This window comes from Centroberyx gerrardi, chromosome 1 (assembly GCF_048128805.1).
Source record: "Centroberyx gerrardi isolate f3 chromosome 1, fCenGer3.hap1.cur.20231027, whole genome shotgun sequence".
Lineage (NCBI taxonomy): Eukaryota > Metazoa > Chordata > Actinopteri > Beryciformes > Berycidae > Centroberyx > Centroberyx gerrardi.
Window position 1 is genome coordinate 31,578,870 of NC_135997.1, and position 21,681 is coordinate 31,600,550.

Consider the following 21,681-nt stretch of genomic DNA (forward strand, 5'->3'; position numbering starts at 1 on the left):
AGACATGATGTTTAAACACATCAGCTGTTTAATACATTACATTACCAAGACTCTGTACCTCCGATCACACGTCAGAAGGAGACTTGTAAAAATATGAAAATGTTTCATTTTAAAATGCTAGTATGATGGTAGGCCCTACACCTACAGTAATCTTGAGTAGCCACACCTCTGTCTCAAACTAACGGAGGTTCTTCTCATCAGAAAATGTTGGATAACGAGACCTTGCGGAGACAGAGGCAGCCATTCGATTGGCTCCCAGTTTGAAAATGCACACCCCAGGAGACGGCACGTCTGGGTTGTTTTTCTCTCCGGGTAGAAAAAAGTTTCCTTTGTTAGCTTAGCTACACTAATGATAAAAATGGATGAAAACTTTGACTTAAGACTTGCTTCTGTTTTGTCAAAACTATGCTCTCAACATCAACATGAGTCGATGAAGCATTTACAGCTTCTAAGCTCCAAAACAGGGATGTAGTGGTAAAAGTTTGATTTATCAAATGTGCATCACTGCATGTGAGGCATTACATGGGAGAGAGAAATGTTTTAGTAGTTTGTCCTCTCATGTCAATAATGGTGGAACAGGTAGCCGTTCTCCATCAACTGTTCTGCTTGAATTTCTTCAGACCTCTGTTAGTTTGAAATGATGGTACACAATTACCCAGAAGATAAAAATTGCATTGTTGTATAGAAACAAAACACGTATCATCGTACAATCCACAATCATGTCTGCATTTCATTATGGAGACATTTTGTATTTGCATGCTGCTCCATTCTACTCTGAAGCCACTGGATGCATTTTACCACAGTTTCATTACGACAGACAAATTTAAGACTCACTATTGTGATTTATATCAAAAAGTTGGCTGGTCTTCTTTAACAACGAGAAGGGAGAACTGCATTATTTGGATAAGTGATGTGCTGGCGCAACAAAAACTCTTTTAGTGGGAGGCGAGTGCCTGTCAAAAAATATTAAATCTGCATAAGGATTCCCACTTGGTAAGAAGACAGCGACTCCCAAGAATGAATAACAACCACAATCTCACTTTTTAAATGCATGATGCTCACTTCATTAAAAAACAGATGCCTTTCAACGTTGTCTTTGTCAGACAAAAGACAAAAGAAGACACATGTCCAGACGCATCAGTTCTTTAACAAAATGAGATTTACAAAATAAGATTGTGGTTGCTATTCATTTTGGGAGCTGCTGTCTTCCTACCAAGTGGGAATCTCTATGGGGAATTGTATTGTATTTATCTATCTACTTTTGAAGCTACAGTACCCCTGTTCCTCATTTCTCTACTGGTTTTACTGGTTAGTTTTAAATACTCGATTTCTGCTACTATGCACCTTCTAAATGGAGCAGACTGCAAAGCACTTTGAAACTATAATTTCTTGTCCCACCCAATGATTTTAAACCAATGATATCTCACAATTTACTTTTTATAATGTACAGTATGTCCCTGTATGTTGTTGACTGCTTGTATTGTGTATTTTCTTTGTTTTTTTGTCCTCAGGAAAAAGAAATCTCGATCTTAATGAGACTACTTAATGAAATAAAGGATAAATGAAAAAAGAAAGTTGTTAGTACTGTGGCTTGTATACATATACAGACATATTCGTATGGTAGATGATTTATATGAGCGACGCATTGGAATGCACCATTAAAGTTGTCAGACTGGGCACGGCTAAAGTACATACGGGGGAGGATGGAAGTGTAGAGAAGTAGACAGAAAGAGAGTGTGCATAAAAGCATCCTGGGCCAAAATACATTGCATATTACACGCAATGTCCAATTTCAGTAAGCAGACTGAAAACATCTGGGGCAGGGGAGACCGAAATCGTGACAATTTTCATGTCTCCCTTCCATGTCTCGCTTTTTGTTTCAGCTTTGTTATTAAAATAGTTGGAAAAAAAAACATATATATATACTGTATATGTTTACAAGAGCAGCGGTGTTCCAGCAAGTCTGTGAAAGTAGTTAAGTTTGTCAAAACTGACGACTCCCCTTCCTCCTCTTCCAAGCCAAAGCCAGCGAGGAGGTCAGCCCTTCCCCAAACACACACGCACACGCACACACACACACACACACACACTCACACATACACACACACACACTTAGCGGATTAAGGTTTATGACATTTGTTATTCCCACAAAGCTCTCTCTGTGTCGTGTTTAGATTAATGTGTCCTTGTTATTAAGGCTGATCAAGATGTCAGTAAGTACCAGTGTTAAGGTGTAAGTGTATTTACTGACTGTAAAGTGTGTGTGTGTGTGTGTGTGTGTGTGTGTGTGTGTGTGTGTGTGTGTGTGTGTGTGTATGCAAGCTTACACACAGGGTTCTTCATGGGTTCTTTGGTTCAATAAAAACAACAGAACAAGGATAACTGTAATAATTTTAAAGAACCATCTGATTTGTAAAAATAATAAAACTAAAAACTAAAGAATAAAAAACCCAGTGTGGTTCTAAAAAAGTACTACTACTACTACTACTACTATTACTACTACTACTACTAATAGTAATACTAATACTAATAGTAATACTGTTAGTTGGAACATTTGATGCATAATTAATGGTTCTTTGCAGCACTATAAAGGTCCTATGAAGAACCATTTCAACATGGTGCGATAGAGAACCTTTCTAAAATGGTTCTTTGCAGCATTGAACAGGGTTCTGCTGTGGAACAAACCTAAAGAACCTTTTTCTGGTACTATTTAGAACCCTTTTTGTGAAGACTGCACATGCTGTGTTCACCTGTAAGTGCATGAACGTGTGCACACATACACATGCCGAATAATAGTTCTTTGCATACCGCAAGCATGTGGGTTCGCTTGCCTGCGTGTGGTGAGGATTTGTTGGGCCCCGCTGTGCGAGAGGTGTGTGTGCGAAGTGTCTGAGAGGTGTGTGTGTGTGAAGTGTTTGAGGTGTGTGTGAGCTCCGAGAGCTGACGGATCCCAGGGAGGCTATCAGAGCTGACCAGGCCCAGAGCAGCAGGCAATAATCACATGCTTATCATCAGCGGCGGAAGGAGAGGAAACAGAGCCGGACAGATTCACAGACCCCTGGATAAGCTCTGTGTGTGTGTGTGTGTGTGTGTGTGAGTGTGTGTGTGTGTGTGTGTGTGTGGTGTGTGTATAAAAAGAGGGTGTGTATGAGAAGACAGGTGGGGGTAGGAGAGGGTATATGCTCTAACAACCTTGACTCAACATGGATAAGGAGTGTCTGAGAGTGTGTGTGTGTGTGTGTGTGTGTGTGCCCGTGTGTGTGTATGCATGTGTGTGTGAGTGTGTGTTATCAAGACCATGATAAGAAACTGTGCTTCAAACATTAGGCCCGCCTAGGTCAGTCTCACACACACACACACACACACACCATACGCGCATACACACACACTCTCGGTCAAACAAGAGCTTTGAATATCTTTGGCGGAAGATGCTTTTTCAACCTGGCAACCCTGTTCCAAACAGGCAGCCCATCTCCCACTGTTTTCCCTTGAATAGCGATGTGAGTCAGCTTCCCTGGCTAATGTGTGGCCTAACTATTACAGCCACAACACTAGACTTCTAATCAGTAAAAACACCTCATCTGCTATTCCTCTGACGACTGCTGAGCCACTCTGCCACTCCAACCACACACACACACACACACACTCAGGCACTTAAGTCTTAGGGCTCTATTTTCATGAATCAATGATGCACATGAGGCACATGGCGCAAGTGAGTTTTGCTAATTTTGTGGCTAGAGGTGCGTGATGCACCTGTCGGAAACGGGGAGGAATGCATCATCAGTAGGTGCGGTGGGCCCGGCTTCGATCACGACCAATCAAATCCCCTCTTTCTCTTCCCCTTTAAAAGCAGTGCGCTCTGCACCGTGGCGCTCTGACAGTTTGGTGATAGAGCGGACGGTCCGGAGCGGGTCAGCCGCAGAGGCTTCTCCCGAGAGGAAGCTGATGTCCTTGTGCGGGAGGTGCAGAATCGCCACGAGTGAGTGTACGGCACATTAAATAAGCCGTAGAGGGCAGATGATGTTAAATTAGCTCGGGAGGAGAAAACACTGCGGGGACAGTTTGGATACGGGAGGAGGGAGTGTGTGTATGTGTGTGTGTGTGTGTGTGTGTGTGTGTGTGAGGATGCGGCCGTGTCCACAATCCCCACTCGTCTTGGCGCATACTGACAGTTCTATGTTGGATGACAATCATTCACATCCACAGCCACAGAATGAAAGATGTATCTTATTTTTTCCTGCTTGAGGGATTTATATCAAAGTCATCACATCATCCACAGAAAGGGCTGGTAAGCTTTTGAATAGGATCTGCTCATGCTCTGTTTTCACTTGGTAACGCCACGGAAATAGCACAGAACACACCTGCGCTTCCGACTTGGTCTGAGCAGGCGGCCGGTGCGCGCGCGAATCCCTGTAATCCCTGGCACCGAAATTGCACTACTGACACGCCCCCCGCTGCGCCTCTCCTCCCACTTAGACGCAGTCAAGTTCACGGCGAGTCACCGAAATACTGAACGGGCGCGGATGAGGAAGAGACCCGCGTGTGCCTAATGAAAATGGCACTCCGCCGGCGCAAAGCCCCGCCATCCGCCGTCACGAAAATAGAGCCTTTAAACACATTTACCCCATTCTTGTCTTCGGTAAACCAGTAAGATGAATGTCTTTGGCTGTCAGCAAAGGCGGAGGTATTTCTGCACTAAAGTGATTGAGGGTGTGTGTATATGTGCATGTGTGCGCACATAAGTTTGCGTGTGTGTGTGTGTGTGTGAGTCAGCGTGATATTGCTTGCTTTGGTGAAAGTGCTTTGGCCTGTATGTGTGGAAGCAGAAGAATGTGTGTGAAGAGACAGAAAGAAAGTGTGTGTGTGTGTGTGTGTGTGTGTGTAGTGGGAACTGCTGCCGGACTGTGTGTAGAATTATTTTCTGCCTTGTCTGCTATTATTAGACACTAGTCTTTTAGATGGAGGTGGACACAGAGTCTAATAACTAATATTAGAACTGTCTGACGGTTGTGAGTGCATTAGAAAAACACTAGTGCTAGTGAATGTGGAGTGAACAGCATGCTAAGGAAACTAGACTGTGGCTCTGATTTGTGCTTTTAGATATGTTCTAATGCACTGGTTTTGTGTGTGTGTGTGTGTGTGTGTGTGTGTGCGTGAGTTTGTTTGCTTTTGCGAGAGTGTGAGAGAGGAAAGTGCTTTTGCCTGTGCGTGCCCGTCTGTCTGAGTAGAGTGTGTGTGTGTGTGAGGACATGTGTTAGATAGTGTGTGTCTGCGTGTGTCCATACTGTACCTATGTGTGTGTGCGTGCATGTGTGTGTTCGCGCCAGGCTGTTTGCTTTTTCGAGTGTGAGAGAGGAAAGTGCTTTTGCCTGTGCGTGTGAGTAAAATAATGTGTGTATGTCAGTATGTGTGAGACTGCGTGTGTGTGTGTGTGTGTATCAGCATTGGGTTGTTTGCTTTTGCGAGGTTGCAAGAGAGGAAAGTGATTTTGCCTGTGTGTATGAGTAAAAGAGTATGCAGGCTATATGTGAGAGAAAGAGAGGGAGTTTGTGTGCATGTGTCTAAGTGTATTCGTGTGTGTGTGTGCGTGTGTGTGTGTGTGTGTGTGTGTGTGTGTACTCACGTGGGGTCCTCTGTAGCAGTGCGGTGTTCCTCCAGCTCGTGGGCTTGTTTTAACCAGGGCACCTTGGCCTCCACTGGCAGTGACTCTGGAGGAGGGACGAAAACCCAGTTACATCCCAGTCATCCCAGTCTGACATCATCGATCACTATCATCATCAACTTTATCATTATCATCACATGCATGCATCCTCATGTGGAATCTAATCAAAATGTCTCATTAGAATCAGTTCAGATTAAGGTCTTCCCATAGACAACCATTGTGTGTTTCAAAGTCTGTATATTCCTGTACATAACCTTAACATAACCATCCTTTGTATGGAACAGCGTGCAACAACAGCACAGCATGACTTACTGTCTCACTGCCACACTGTCCATCTATATTCCAACATCTCTATCCAAAGCCTATATCCAAACACTGCCAATATTAGCTTTCATAAATCTCTGTCAACCAAATATTTATACTGGAACCCAGAGCTTATTATCACAGCTAGTGGTGGCTCTGATACAGCAAACTATACTAAGGGTGTTTGCGCGTGTGTGTATGTGCTTGAGTTGCAGTAAAGTATCTGGGTTTGGCTCAAGTCTTGTGCCTTCAGTTCTGCTATGATGATAAAAAAAAAAAAGCCCATAACTGGCATCGATATAGACGTCCGAAATATGTGGCATGTAAAAATATGAGCTTCTTTGGGAGAGAATTGCTAGCCTTTGAAGAATCCAGCAGTTTAACGAGTAAGGATGCTCATTTATGGCGGAAGACGGGTCATAAATTAAGGCCTCTTGATGGAAGCTGATGCAAATGAGCCTCGGCGCTTTTATGATGAAGCTGGTGACTGAGGGCATTAAGGACAACACACACACACACACACACACACACACACACAAAACCATAGCTCATACACTCAGCTTGACTGGCAAAGAGCCCTGAGTCACAACTGCAGCAGTTTTTACCCTTCATACACACACACACACACACACACACACAGCTCCAGTAGAGTGTCCTACCTCTGGGCTTGTGACATGCGACAGGGACCAGGCAGTCTTCTTTAACGTGAGGTTTGAGTGCCACCGCACAGCCTCCGATGTGCTGCCCTCGGTGGTCGATACACAGAACCACCCGGTAACGCAGACCCCGGCCGCACGTCACCGTGCACTGCAACGTCACACACACACACATCACACACGTTACGACTGACGCGTCGAGAGCTCCATGCGTAAATTCTGAGATGATCCATCAACTCTTGTTAGTCTTTTAGCCTGACAGAAGATCAAAGTAGAGTGGTAAGAAGGACTTTAGTTCTAAGCACTATACTGCATCTTTTGAAAGTTATCACATGATAGTTAAGAATATAGATGCGTTTCATGTGAGTTAGTGTCATGTTTATGGAATGTTCATGGTATGTTAAATGATATCTAATTTTGCAGTTAAATTCTGCAGACTTTCAGCCAGTCATTTAGTGGTAACTAGTAAGGTGAGTAAACTATATGACCTCCAGTCAGTGATCATCATCAGTCAAAGAAACACCAATATAACTACATTGATCCTCTTTGACTTCAAACATTATTATTATTATCATTGACCTTATTTTTATTACTTACTTTTATAGCGCTGTAAAAGCAGGGTTTACAAAGTGCTTCACAGTAAGGCATAAAAAATAGGAATAGTAAAATACATAAACAGGGAGATAATAGGAAACACAATCAAGAGAAAAGAAAAACAAATAAATCAGTAAAATGAAATGAGATAAAAAAAATACAACACAAGATACAACACAAAGTTAAAATGGCCAAGATAAAAACAACTATGACATAAAAGCAAGTCCATAACAAGAGGCACTTGAGCTGCCTAACGTCCCGCCATAATCCCCATGATATATTAAACATAATATATGCTAATGAAGTCATCAGTTCATCTTATTAATGCATTAATTAGCAAATATTTCTCTGTCGACATACTTGCCTTCACATAACACATGGGCGGTATTAATATGAACTGCATGTCTTAAAGCCTTAAGGTGTTACAGGAGTTTCAAGAAAATCAGGTATTTAAATTATGATGCTAATAGCCTATCCTCATATAACTTACATCAGTTTGATACAATTTACCATGATGTATACCATGAATTTACATTGTAAAGATATATATCAGCCTAAAAAACTTTATTCCCTGCAAATTAAAAGGGGGGTAAACTGAGTCCAGGTGGGTTCAGCCTCCACTAGTGTCAACAGACTCCAACTGACCTGAGACCACTCCATGGCCACCCACTGAGGGCAGGTGAAGGCGTTGCACATTTGCCGGGTGACGGGCCGAGGGGAGTGGGTGCACTTCCACTCCTCCACCTGGGAGAACTGGCCGTGGGTGTCCTCCTCCACGCACACCACGCTGCGGTCCTGCCAGCCGCCGCTTTCGCCGCACGACACCGAGCACTGGGTCCACGGGCCCTGTTCCCAGCTGGAGACACAGGACAGAGGGTCTGCTCACTACAACCAAGTCCCTGTGTCTAATACCAAACCCACTTATATCAACTATATTTCTGGGGACAAAGTGGAGCAACGACTGCTGACTGGCAATATGTCATATATTATCATTATTTGGTCAATGTGATAAATTGTTCAAGTCACCCAACTATCAGCTATTGGTCCTGAATACTTCCTGGTAGGATTTGAGTTTTTAAGATATGGCTTCCAAATACATTCCTGGGTATTTTTGCTTGATTGCTTGATCTTTGCTCTCCGTTAAAAGGATAAACATGACAAGGTCAGATTTAAACTCACTTTAAGGTACGGCAAGTGCCACACCTTGACATAACCAATTTACTCCCATGACAAAAGACCAACAGAGGAGTGATTTAGGGCAATCCAACCATATGCTGTGTATATTTTTCATTCATTTTTATCTTTGTTTTCAGTATTTTTTCTGCTGTTTGCACACCTTCATAGTACTGTACTTTTTGTTCATATATCTCTACTTACTGTAACACATGTTAGTGTTAAAATTGTTGGTGCATTTGTTATATCCTTATTTATATTCTACTTTTCTTGTGCTGTATCCTATTGCTGCAACGACCCAATTTGCCCACTGGGATCATTAGTTTCATCTCATCTTATCTTGTATTACACTGTATTACACTCATAAAATAAGTTAGAGCAAGTAAAAACAAGAAAGCACTACAAGGTAAAAAGATACACATGGAGAGTAACAACAGTATAATAATTATAATATTAGAAAAAAAAAAGTTGCATAAAAGCAAATCGAGGGGTTATGTGGCACGTCGATGGAGATTACAGTCAAGACAGCCTTCTGGGAAAAAAGGCTTGCACCTATTGATTTATACACATCAATTACCATTCTCTCAGCATTGATTCCAGACACGTTCTATTGAACATATCCTGGTGTGCAGCGGTGTGCTACAGTGTGACACAGCCAAGCTTATCTAATGGAAATGATGGGTTATTATAGTTCTATCCTTATGACAAAGTGCGAGGCCGTCACCACCAATCACACCCAATGGGAGCGCTGTGCCAGGAGCTGAGCTCAGGGTCTGAACAGATCTATGGAGCAGGCACAGCGAGGCACTCAAACTACTTTTTGGATAGAGTTGTAAAAAATTCATACGCAAATTTGGAGCCCGCTCGCTTGTGCGCTCTCTCTCTCTCTCTCTCTCTCTCGCTCTCTGTCTCTCTCTCTCTCTCTCTCTCTCGCTCTCTCTCTCTCTCTCTCTCTCTCTCTCTGATGCATGGATGAAGTCAGACTAAACAGTGAGGCCTATATTGCGTGGTTTGGCCTGGAAGATGCTTGGTGCGGTACAGCGTTGAGCAAAGCGTTGTGTTAAAGTCACAATGAAATCACTGTAATTCACCATATTATCATGTATACCTATTTAACAATAAACGGCAAAAAAACTAAACATTTACATACATATTAAATACATTTTCTGGTATTTTTATATCAAAATCCCATTGCTTTTACTTGCAGATTTTTAGTGGTTACTTCATGGCGTACCAGTTAAAAATTCAAACCAATAATCCCATCACAGATTTTTTAACAATCCCCCCTCCATCCTTCCCATCATATAAAACTTGCAAGCTCACAACTTTCAAAGTGACAGAGCAGCAAGCGGTGAAACCCTGTTCCCTTTTTTCTAAGACACCGTGATTGTGTCCCGCTGGCTGGAATGTATTATTAAAATCCAGAATGTGTGAAGCTCAAGATTATGTACAAATTATTTCACAGTGGATTGCTTCACCAACTACACTGAGTAGGTGCACTGTCGAAATGCTGTTTCCTTGTAACTTTCAGAATGAAGGATTGTAAGTGTTACTCACCGAGGCAGAGGTTGGAAGTGGTCATATGGCATCACCTCTTTGAATCCATCACTGGTAGAGACAAAGTATCACAAGAACACTGTAACTCTATGAGACAATAACAGTATAGTATTTATAAAGACCTCTCAGGCTGATGATCGAGCATCATTTTGGCCTTTCAGATTATAATGAATAAAACAGTAAAGGGAAAACGGTTTGGACTCCCAATTTAACGTTTCTAGTCTTAATCGTGAGCCTATTGATTAAATCCTCTGTCCATCAAGCCCCTCAGAAAAGGAGTGCTGAGACGCACGGAGATGATCAACCATCCCAGATCTGCATTTTTTCCAAGAGGTGTGAAAATCGCAGTGGTTTGGCTCGGGGCTAAAAACCTGAGCCCCTACCGACCAGAGCCAAAACAAAATCCTCTCCGGCAAAGTCCGACAAAGCCTGACGAGTAACAGATTTTAAGATTCCAGAACTTCAAAGTGCTTCTAATGACGGATTTTTCAACAGTTCTGAACCAGTTTTGAGCCTGGTCCAAACTCTAACCCCCTAACCCGAACCAATCAGGACCAGTCGGGTCCGATTAGGCTCTGGCATATTGTGAGGTTCAGTAGAGACTTCTCAGGTTCGACTCCTGTCCAAATGTCCTTCAGCGAGACACTGAACCCACAGCAGCTCACTCACTGTAGGTCGCTCTGGATAAAAGCGCCAAATGACTAAAATGGAAATGGAAATATTTGTCGAGCTCTAAAATAATGTTGTCAAAATACCAAACTCTGACTTCGATGCCAACGCTAATATCAAAACAGCCACTGTGCTTGATTTTAGTTTGATGTTGGTTGGTCTGGCTCTGTGATATAGTTCCATATTTGGCTCCTGGCACCAGTTTGCCAACCAGTCTAGGTGGACTGATCCAGTTCAAGACGTGATGAACAGACTGAGGCAGTCCAGTGTCAGGAGAACAGCCTGCGACTGTCTATTCCAATCCTTCTTCTTCATCTTTTTTAAAGTATTCTAATCCGCACGTATACGCCCTCTAAAGGTGACGTCAAAATGGAATTTCAACTTGCAACACCAACACATTTGGTGAACGTATCGAATGTTTACAAAATTCAACATTGAATTCAATCTTTCACAACCGTATCAAGGTATTATTTAAATTTCGGTTACCATGACAACACTACTCTAAAATACAACCTGACAGCCTGTAATGATCCGTACCTCTCTGGGCAAGGGTCCATGTTGCACTCCTTGAGTTTGGGTGTGGGCTTGGTGTTTTCGGGGTAGCTGTTGCAGTGGTGCTCTGGCAGGGTCTGGTTGGATCGGATGTCGGTGCACTCTGCAGAGTTCAGCTGATAGCCTGGGAAAGGAGACCAGACAGGGTTTCACACATACTGGAAACTGTGGGGCAGTTTCCAGTATGTGTGTGTGTATGATTGATGGGAGATGAGCCTCACCTCCTCCACAGGTGACAGAGCAGGGGAAGAAGTCCGTCTCTCTCCACTGGTACCTGATTGGCTGGTAGAAGAGAAACTGGACCACTGTGTCCCTGGATCCTCCATACTTCATCTGGACAACATGGAGGAGTAGAGTAGAGTAGAGTAGAGTAGAGTAGAGTAGAGTAGAGTAGAGTGAAGTAGAGTGAGTGGAGAGATTGGGAGTGTCTTGAAATTCCAGTGGGTGGGGAGTTTTTGTTCCAAAACAGAGTACAGGAAAGTGGACAGTGAGTTTTGAAAGGTGGAAATTTCACCACCTGGCCAAGTAATCGTTGAGTCATTGGTACTGATCAACAACCCGTCCCCACTGATATATTATGGTCATTTTGTGCTATGGGACAGTGGAAAACATACTTATTTCCTCTTTAAATATAATCCCCAATGTAAATGAATAGGAAGCCAAGAAGAGAATTGGAATAGCACAGCCAAACTTTTCCTTCCAGAATCTTTTTTTCTGGACTCCAAAATACTGACTAGGAAGAGGGAAGATTTTGCTTATTCACTATTTCACCTTTGATGCAAGCAGAGACAAGAAAAGCAGGTGGACAAACGTATGTATGTACATCCATTTTGCTCAACTTTTCAACATGGTTTGTGAGTAAGTTCTGTTTGCAGGTACGCAACACTTGACAGAGTTCACCAGTTTACCATCTACCTACTGTGAATGCAGCATTAGAATAAGCATCCGCCGTCTCTGCCAGACCAAGGCCAGCCAGCCTATTGTGTACTCTTTTCCTATTAGAACACGAGTTGCTTGGGTTTTATTATCTCTGCAGTGTCTGCCCTCCATCCTGCACATAACACTCCAACTTTAAGACTAGGTCAGATGCACAAAGGCCTCCAACTATACCTATACAACTAAGTGAAAAATGTAGACCTCTTCCCTCCAAAGGGCGAGGAGTTGCCTTAGATGGTACATTCCCTCCTTCGCTTTTGATGATGTAATTGACTTGTAAATTATTCATCACAACCATAAAGCTTTGGATAGGATTTGGAGGACAGAGTGCTTCATACTTCCTACCCTGAAAATATAGCTAGGAGAAATAAAATATCCATGGGCTTACCTACTCTAATAAATTAGCTATCAGGCAAAAACGCTCAAATGTGAGAGAAGGAAAAAAAAAAAGCCTTAATAGCTTGCATAGTGGGAATGGATAAGTGAATACATTGAGTGGTTTAAGACAGAATGGCGCAGACGTACATGATTGTCTTCACAATAAATCATCACAACAAATGTGGTCATATTTAGTGAAGATTCTGTAGCTCAGATCCAGATGTAGGTGTGTAACAATAGAATGAAAGGATTAAAAGAATGAAACAATAAAGAAAAGAAAAACAATGTCTAAGAACTTGTCGAAGGCAACTTCTGCCTGGGTGACTATGATTGTCATCCTTCAGAGTTGAGGACAGAAGAAAAGAAACAGAAGAGAAGTGTTGACTAGATCAGTGGTTACGAGGTGCATTTTCTCTCCGTTTCTGATTTATCTAATTCAAATGAAAAGATCAGGTAAACATCATGGTCAATAGAACAGCACAAAGTGTTGAACCTGCAGAATTCTGCGATCCAGCATGCATAACATGCAAAACCCGCCGTTACGAGGCTACTACAGAACCCCACAAATGAGTTCCTCCCTTACCACGGTGGCAGCTGCGACGTGACGGCTAATTTACAACACTTTTAAGCTTTTTGATCTCTGCGCATAGACAAGCCTTATTTAAAATGCACCCAGAGGGAAAGCCTTATTGAAATGCACCCAGTGTATCCACTTGTGACTTGTAATCACCACTAGAGAACTCTGAAGCTGTGGAGGACAGGCTGAGCGGATACTGGGAGACCGGGCTCCGGTGCCAATGCAAACTAGACCGATCCTTTTCATCCATACATCAGACAAAACTGTGTACGCAATCAAGAATTTGGACCACGCTCCCCCCCTTCGAGTATCTACTTAATCAAACGGCTAATTCCAACATTAATACTTAACTAGGAGAGGGCATAGAAGATAGAAGCCGCTATTGTTTTCAGAGCTAAACTTGTCTGATGTGGATAAGATTGAGTAACGGCGCTCGGTGCAACAGGCCGCCGTCCAAATCCTGCAGGGTCCTACATGATGTCATTGGTTCCATGTGAAAGACAACATCTAGAGTGGTGTTTGCCATGCACTGCTCCACTCTGCCTATCAGACTAGTGCAGTCATGACGGTGAAGACATTGCACAATGCTTATTTCAAAATCTTGGCGAGACAGTTGTCTGAATTTGTAGAGGGCCTGTTTTGCTATAGAGTGCTCATCTTTGCTGTAATTACAACATAAAAGGGGCTGTGAAACAATACAGTCGCTACACATAGGCTGATTTTTGTCAGATTTAGCAGGCATCTCCAGCAATGATAGCTACAGTGCCTCTGGCAATTATTGTCAGGCAACAACCTCATGACATTTCACTGCATTGCTAAATATTGTGCAACAAAGTCTGATTTATTTAAGTTCTCTATGTAATTAAATATGTACATCAGAAGCCAAAAGTCCTCAGGCTGTTTTGCTATAAATCTGCGCCTGTCGTCCTTCCTTTGTCTCACCTTGATGATGTAATCTGCGCTGAGCGGCCCATGAGTCCTCAGTGTCTGCCTGTCCGTCCCTCTCTGGAAGTCCAGGGAAGTGTTTCCTATCACGTAGGAGCCTGTAGACCCCAGGCTGATCTCCTCCCTCCTCCCCTGAAGAGAAACCGCCTCGATGACTGAGGGAGAGAGACACAGAGAGAGAGACATTCATGGTGAGAATGAAGTGAAGGATATGCAAATGCGGAAAGAGGTATCACTTGGTGAGAGAGGTGAGATGAGACGAGATGAGATGAAACTTAATTGCAAGAGCAGAAATCAACAAATCAAGGGAAATCAAGAGGATAGGCAGCATCTGCAGCATCTGCAGCTCGCTACCAAGAACGTTTACAGATACAAGGGTGTTTGCAGTTCTCCAATTGACACATGTATACAATCCAGTTCAAGGTTATGTGTACAGGTGTGCTTAACTATCGACATTTCAGACTCACAATTGCGAGTAACATGAATTGAATTTGGCCATATAAAAGTAGGGAGAAGTGTGCAAATGTGCAGAAAAAGAGTGTAGGGTATATGTACAGAAATCTACAGAAAAGTATAGATGTAGGCCTACAGTTAAAGTCCAGAACAGTTCTGAGCACAGGTACTCTTTGCATTGATGCCCTCCTAGTTGGCTGAGGCTCGGGCCATTGTGGCAGGCGGTATTGTAAAACCGGGTGGCAGTTGCCCTGGAGGAATGCCTGCAGCACTCTGTGGCACACCTTGCAGGCATAAACCAGAGGTTGAAAGAGCTCCATAGTTGTTCCAGCTCATCATATAGTGGCTGGAAGGCATTTTCCAAGATTGAGTTCAGTTTGGACCTCATTCTTCTGTCCACCACCTCCAGGGTGTCCAGGTTCAGCCACACTACAGAGCTAATCTTAACCCGTTTGTTGAGCCCGCTGGCCTCCCCTGCCTTGATGCTACCTTCCCAGCACAGAACAGCAAACAAAGTGCATTGGCAACTACTGACTAGGAGAAGATTTAGAGTAGTCCATTGAAAGACTTGAGCCTCCTGAAGAAAACCATTCTGTGCTGTCCTTTCTTGAAAAGCGCCTCTGTGTTGTCAGTCCAGTCCAGTTTGATGTTGCACCCCCAAGAACTTCTAGGAACCACCTCTACATCCTCTCCCTGGATGGTGACAGGTTTCATGGCTACTTGCCCTGCTGGAGATCCACTACCAGCTCCTTGGTCTTACTGACACTGAACTGCAGATGGTTCTCCTTGCACCACCTAAGAAAGCTGTCCACCAGACTCCTGCACTCCTGATTGCCCTAGCTGATACATCCCAAAATAGAGGAGTCGTCAGAGAACTTCTAGACTTCATGACCCTCAGAGTTGAGTCTGAATTCAGAGGTGTAAAGAGTGAACAGAAAAGGTGGAGGTACATTTCCCTTTGGTGCCCCTATATCACTGTCTATCATGTCCGAGATGTTGCTCTGCAGGCGAACGAACTGCGGTGAGGTAATCCGATGGCAATGAGATCATAAAACAGAAGGTTGAAACAGTTACAATATGGCAGGCTGACGACTGCATGATTTCTGATGACACCAGTTGATGTCTTTATTTAAGTGCCTGTGACAAGATGACTGGGTCGGCGTGTGGGAAAACAAACGCTGGACAGATAGAGTTATCCTTCACGCAAGAGATAATCATATTCAGATGGTGCAATGGCAAAGGATCAGCCTTTGTTCATGTCACATTTCTCCTTATTTTTTTCTCTCGATCCATCTCTCGCTTTCATGATTAAGAGTCTCCAATTTGCTTGCCAAAACATTATTTTCCGTACAACAACCAAAGAAAGCGCATTTCAAAAAAACACCATGTTCGAGAAATCTGTTCTATGTATTTTCAACCTCAATTACAACCGTTCCCCCACAAGCTTTCACAACTTGAAACAATTAACAATCCTATAGCCTTTGCCATATCATGAAAAGAAGCCATTCGTAATCAAAATAGTCCCTTTGAAGAGGGTCCGCGTTGCCAATGGTGAAAATATGATTAGGCTTCTGATAATATTTAGTTTCGGAGGAGTTCACGAACCTGGGGTTGGGTTAGCCGAGCTGTAAACGTGTGTTTGGTTTTCCTGTCTTTTACTGTGGTCTCTCTCTCTCTCTCTCTCTCCTTTCAGCGTCTCTCTCTAGTGTTCCCCGTCCACCACACTGATCTCCTGATAGCTGATGAATGATCTGCTAAAGTAATTTTGAGGTCACTCCAACCTCCCCACCCCCCCCGTTTTGAAACATCTGACAAAGCACACATCCACTGAAGCCCGCAGCTCTTCAGGGTATTATGTTGTCGGAACTTGAGTGTATTACCAGGGTAAGGCTTGCGGACATATGCCGGGTTTATCTGGGTTCGTTGCGGGCTGTAGCAGTAGAAACCGCTCCTCTCAATTGACAATACAATAGGAAAATCTAAATCATACAAATGAACACTCAAAAATGGTTTGGGGATGTAATAATGAGCTGCAGGCTGTTAGAATGTTTCACTCGTTTCTCATTCAGAAATCTGAAGGGTTTCAAGGCAAAACAAAACTTTATCTACTGCTCATTGCTCAATTATTTTAAAAGAATCTGTATGATTATATCCTCATCAAAGCACTATTGCTTAGCACTAGGTTCATTAGTATTCCATAGTTTTACTTTCATGCTTGGTTGGCAAAACATATCCTAGATCCTATTCTAGTATTTCTCTCTCAATTCAATTAATTCAATTCAGTGACTTTATTGGCATGACTGCTTATCAGACATTATATTGCCAATGCAGAATACGGAATGTAAATTTTCAAAACCAACAAACTAGTTTATCCATTCAAACCATAGTGTGATGATTATTTGCTTTGAAAACAATTATATATCATCAATCTCTCTTTCTTGCTCTCTATCTCTCTCGCCCCTCGTGCACATGCACATTTTCACGTTCAGCGTTTTTGGAATGTGTAGTGTGTGTGTGTGTGTGTGTGTGTGTGTGTGTGAATATCTCTGTTTCACGTGTATGAATCTCACATATGCAGAATCAGAAATAGTGATGACTGCATTCATAAATCACTGCACTCAGCACCTGCCAGTGCCACCTTTGTTATCCCAGACTGAGATAGGGGGAGAACATAGACAGCAAATGTAAAGCATGGAGAGAATGTTTGTCTGTGTGTGTGTGTGTGTGTGTGTGTGAGAGAGAGAGCAAGCAGAGGACATATGAACTGATAGGTTTCTCCCTCCCCGCAGTACAGGTTGAAGTGTAGTCATCACTCACCCATCATATCGGGGCCCTTGGCGTTGACTCGGAGGAAGCGGCTCCCAAGCGGCACCTCTAACACCGTCTTCAGAGCTGCAGGTAGAAGCATCGAGGTTGGAAAGGTTTATTTTAAACTTATATCTATATATTACACCAATTCAGTCAATGATTACTTTAATTAAAATTACCTAAAGCTACACAAGGCAACTTAGCATGTTGGTGGCTCCAAATGGCAGAATTTGAGCATCTCGATTAGAGAGGATGGGACGCTCTTCTTTTCTCTTAGGCTGATAAGATTGGTGTATTTTTACATACAAATCTTGCCAAGTGTAGCTTTAAATCCAAAATCAATAGAATATGAAGTAAAATTACCCTCCATTTCAAATGTTTGTGCCTATATTCAGACAAATTACCTTTTTATCTGTCAAACAAATGGAGTAATCCAACAGGTAATCACTGATTTATTTCAAAACTATCTAATAACTGTGTTTGCAACACATTAATCCTTGACCCTGACAAGCGTACAAAGCCATCAGGCATCTGCACGCCAACAAAAAATGTCCAATTACTAAAGAACTCATGCAGAGCCAGAACTCTCAAAATAATTATGGCCAATCAAAGTCTGAAATCACAGTGGTTGCATTCGTGTTTGGATTTGTTCTCATTCATGTACTGTAGCTGGCAGATTGATGCTCCCCGGCAAATGCTATTTGTGTTGTTCATACAATCATTTGGTCTTATCATAACTGACAATTTAACAAACGCCAAGTGAGTAATGATTCCACTAGACGTTCATTTTGACCTTGAGTCTCTTGTCAGCGCAATGAATTGTGTGAAATGAGATGGCAAAAAGCAAAAACTGTCAAAAACAAGTCACTTTGAGGGGAGATAAAAGTCCGGGAGGAATCTCTGGGGACCGAAAGCCTAAGGTAGCAATGCATTATGCATACTGTAGGCCTCGGAGAGTTAACTACTAAAAGAGAGGGAGGGGCAGCGTGATACACAACATGCTGCCCGTTTTGACTGAGTTAATGAGAAAACAAAGACAATCAAGACATGAAACGGTGTGATTCCTTTCAGAAGACAAAGGGCATGAGGTCATGCCCTGTGTGTGTGTGTGTGTGTGTTTGTTTATGTGCACACAAATCCACATCACCCCACCATGTTCAATTCAGGTCCATTGCAGTACACTAAGGTCTCCATTCCCAATAAAACCTGATCTCTAATGTAGAACCACCTGGATACCCCTTCCAGTTCTCTGAGGGGTTTCCCCAGCTCTGCACCACCCCCCACCCACCCACCCCACCCACCCACCCACCCCACCCACCCACCCTCCAGTCTCCACTCCAAACATACTGTACTACTGACTCTCCCTCAGATCCCTGGGCTTGATATAGCTTCCGGCATTCATTTCCCCTGAGGCCCCTGCCTTCAACCTTGTTTTGTGTCTGTGTGAGTACACATGTACTGCACGGGGGGGGGGGGGGGGGGGGGGGGGGGGGGGGACAAAACAGCAAACACCTGACAATATATGAAAATCAAGTAGCTCATAAGGAGTAGTCAGAAAAGCTTCACAAACTTGTGAATTTTACCATGCCATAATATCATATTGTGAAATTTTTGTGCTCGTTTGGGTTGACGCTGCATTTTGCCACCTGCTGCATGTCACCATTTGTCAAAAGCTTATGGATTTCTTCAAGAGGGAAAGCCTCCAGTTCTTCCCGTAAAGGTTCAGTGATGTTTAGATCTGCTGACTGGAGCCATGGAAGGAGTTTAACTTTATCCTGCTGCTCATGAAATCAGCAGTGTGTGTGGGGGTGTTATCTTCTTGGAATATGGGAACATCATGAGGGAACAGTGTTTGGACCCTAGGGTGCTCCTGGTCCTGTAAAATGGCCTCCACAGTTGGGATTTAGATATTTCAAAACACAGATAGACACAGACTGATAATGTGTAAAATTGTAAATTGCAGCTTTAAAGTCCTTTTTCACATAGTGTATCTCTTAATTTCTCCACCCTGTGAATGTATGCATGTGAAAGAGACAGAAAGACAGAGAGAGCAGAGCTTGTGTGTGTCTTGTTGAGGCAGCTCATATAAAAGAGAGGACATAATGATTTCTGCTGCACAGTACAGTACATCCTGCCGGTTTTAGAGCCCTGAATGAAGGAGACCACCACGCTGCAGACAGCTCCAGTCACTGCCGTCCCTAAATCTGCCTGCTTTACAACTGCACAGCCACGCTGACCAACCTTGCACCTAAATAATATCCACATGTGTGTTGTGAAACGCCAGTGAGCCTCGCAAACTAGTCCATCATGAGACTCTCTAAGCTCATGCACCCAAACAGCACACAGCTCAAGTATTGAAAGTATTTGCTGTTGTGGAAGGATTGCCGTTTTGTTTTAGCCTCCAAAAATACTGCCTGTTTAAATCCTGACTTTTCACATTCTAAGTGTTTCTCTCTCTGCGGTGTAGGGGGGAGGTGTGGTAACGAGGCGAGACCTTTATGGACAAGTGGAGTGTTAATGCTATTTTCCACACTTTAAGAAAGTTACTTTTCCTCCTGGCAACAAACAGGCGCTGGGTTCAAACAATTAAGCTGCTTTGGCTGCCAGCCAGGGGTCTTTGCCCCCTAACATAATTACGCTTGGAAACCAAATCTGCAAGTCTCTAAATTTATGGGAGCAATGAAATAAAATTCAGCTTGAGCCATTTGCATTTTTTCGATATTCTAAAACGCAGAGTAAATGTGAAACCGAGTATTTTCCAAAAAAAGTGACCTTCAAAATAAATTAGGGAAATGAAACACAGATAAACAGTTATGAGCTCATTTTACACAAGTCTGCTGGACCAGTAAACTGGGGCTTTAGGGAATACTGTAGCCAATTCATATTCCAAATGTAATGACTGATAAATAGCACAGTCATGAATAATGAATGAGGAGGAACAAAGGTGATGCACTGTGTTTGTGTGTGTGTGTGTGTGTGGTGGTAAATAAACTTGGTGGTCACGCACCAAGGTAAGTCTGAATGGCCGTGAGTCGTCAACTGTATCTACTCTCCTCTTTTGGGACACTAAAGCAGAGGAGAGAGTACAGAGGAAGCCAGAGAGAGACTGAGAAAGAGAATTTAAACTGGAGAGGAAAAAGGACAGAGTCCGACGGCAAAAAGGCTCGTCTGGTCAGCGGTGCCAGGCACTCATTAGGCGCTCTGAGGTTGGATTAATGATAACCAGAGTGGTAGAGGTTTGAAGGTCTGGTCTCTGATTAAAGGAGTGCCGGTCACAGGGATCACAGGCCAAACTTCACAGTGCCAAAAAGGAATTCAAAGTAGAATGAATCCTTCAAAAGTCCCAGCAAAATCAAGGGAAAAACAAAAGGCTACAGAAGGTGTTTTAGCTTTTGGTGTCTTTACTCTGTCATTCACCTCCAAGTCAAAGGTCAGAGTCAGTCCTCCTGGAGCTGGTAGGGGTTCAGCGTCTTGCTCAAGGACGCTTCAGGAAGACGCATGCCCACACTTGGGGCTTGAACCTGCCATCTGGCTGAAGGACGGTCTCTGTTCCCACTGAGCCACCCTGCCACCTGTTTTCACCTTGGTTTTACCTTTAATATATACCTTTATTACCTTGAAAAATACGGATTTAATGGATTTTCATTTCGGGCTTCAAGACCGTAAAAACAAGAACACTTGAAAAGTGTGCATAGACTTTTGGCACCCGCTGCCATTTCGCAGGTTCAGTTGGGTCGCGTTCAACATCTAATTGTAAAATCCTTCATGAATGCTGCTTCTGGGGACCCGGGGCCTGTAGCCGGTTACGCCGCTGATCCGCTCAAAGCCCCCCAAACCCTTAGCCTTCATCCCAGCGTGCCTCCCGTCTCTTCCAGAGCTGTTGCAGCGAGAGAGAGAGAGAGAGAGAGAGAGAGAGAGAGAGAGAGAACAGCCCGGCTATCTGATTATCGTCGAGTGGCCCTTTCCTCTGCCAGCTCCTCTAAAGGACCTGGCGGAAAGCACCATGTCATCACAGCCCTCAGTGACTTACTGGAGAGCCGTTCTTTTTTTTTTTTTTTTTTTTATTAAAGCCAGAGTAAGCGGGCTTGGATCGAGTTACCGCTAGATCTGCTCAAACAGGCTCCTTGAAGGTCCAGGCACGGCGCTGCGAAAACGCCTACGTCTGCCCGCTGCAACAAAAGTTCCAGTATTTCTTCATTGTCTCCACTCCGGAGGACTTTGTTCTGACTTCGGAGGAGGGACGGAGGATTCTTGGACGAGGGGGGATGACTTAAGTGCAACTGGCACTCGCAGACGAGGCCCGATGCGAAGGACCGGAGCGCTCCAAAAACAATATAAAGGCTCTTTCCACTGCGTAGGGCCCGAGTCCATCCCCATTACCGGAGCGCTACAAAGACAGCCTTGTACTGGCCATTAGG

At 43.5% G+C, this 21,681-nt stretch overlaps 2 protein-coding genes across 2 annotated transcripts in view; both read right to left on the reverse strand.

The window, feature by feature from the left end:
• Nucleotides 1–21,681, reverse strand: part of efl1 (elongation factor like GTPase 1) — a 348,687-nt gene that overhangs the window by 136,366 nt on the left and 190,640 nt on the right. The window lies entirely within an intron of this gene.
• The window catches only part of adamtsl3 (ADAMTS-like 3), a 157,186-nt gene that overhangs the window by 42,650 nt on the left and 92,855 nt on the right, over nucleotides 1–21,681 (reverse strand). The window contains exons 7-14 of the mRNA XM_078284275.1: nucleotides 17,273–17,347; nucleotides 14,000–14,157; nucleotides 11,388–11,499; nucleotides 11,152–11,290; nucleotides 9,946–9,996; nucleotides 7,861–8,071; nucleotides 6,625–6,772; nucleotides 5,624–5,708 (exon numbers count right to left, since the gene is read on the reverse strand). Coding sequence (XP_078140401.1) covers nucleotides 5,624–5,708; nucleotides 6,625–6,772; nucleotides 7,861–8,071; nucleotides 9,946–9,996; nucleotides 11,152–11,290; nucleotides 11,388–11,499; nucleotides 14,000–14,157; nucleotides 17,273–17,347 — 979 coding nt within the window. The remainder of the gene's footprint in view (nucleotides 1–5,623; nucleotides 5,709–6,624; nucleotides 6,773–7,860; nucleotides 8,072–9,945; nucleotides 9,997–11,151; nucleotides 11,291–11,387; nucleotides 11,500–13,999; nucleotides 14,158–17,272; nucleotides 17,348–21,681) is intronic.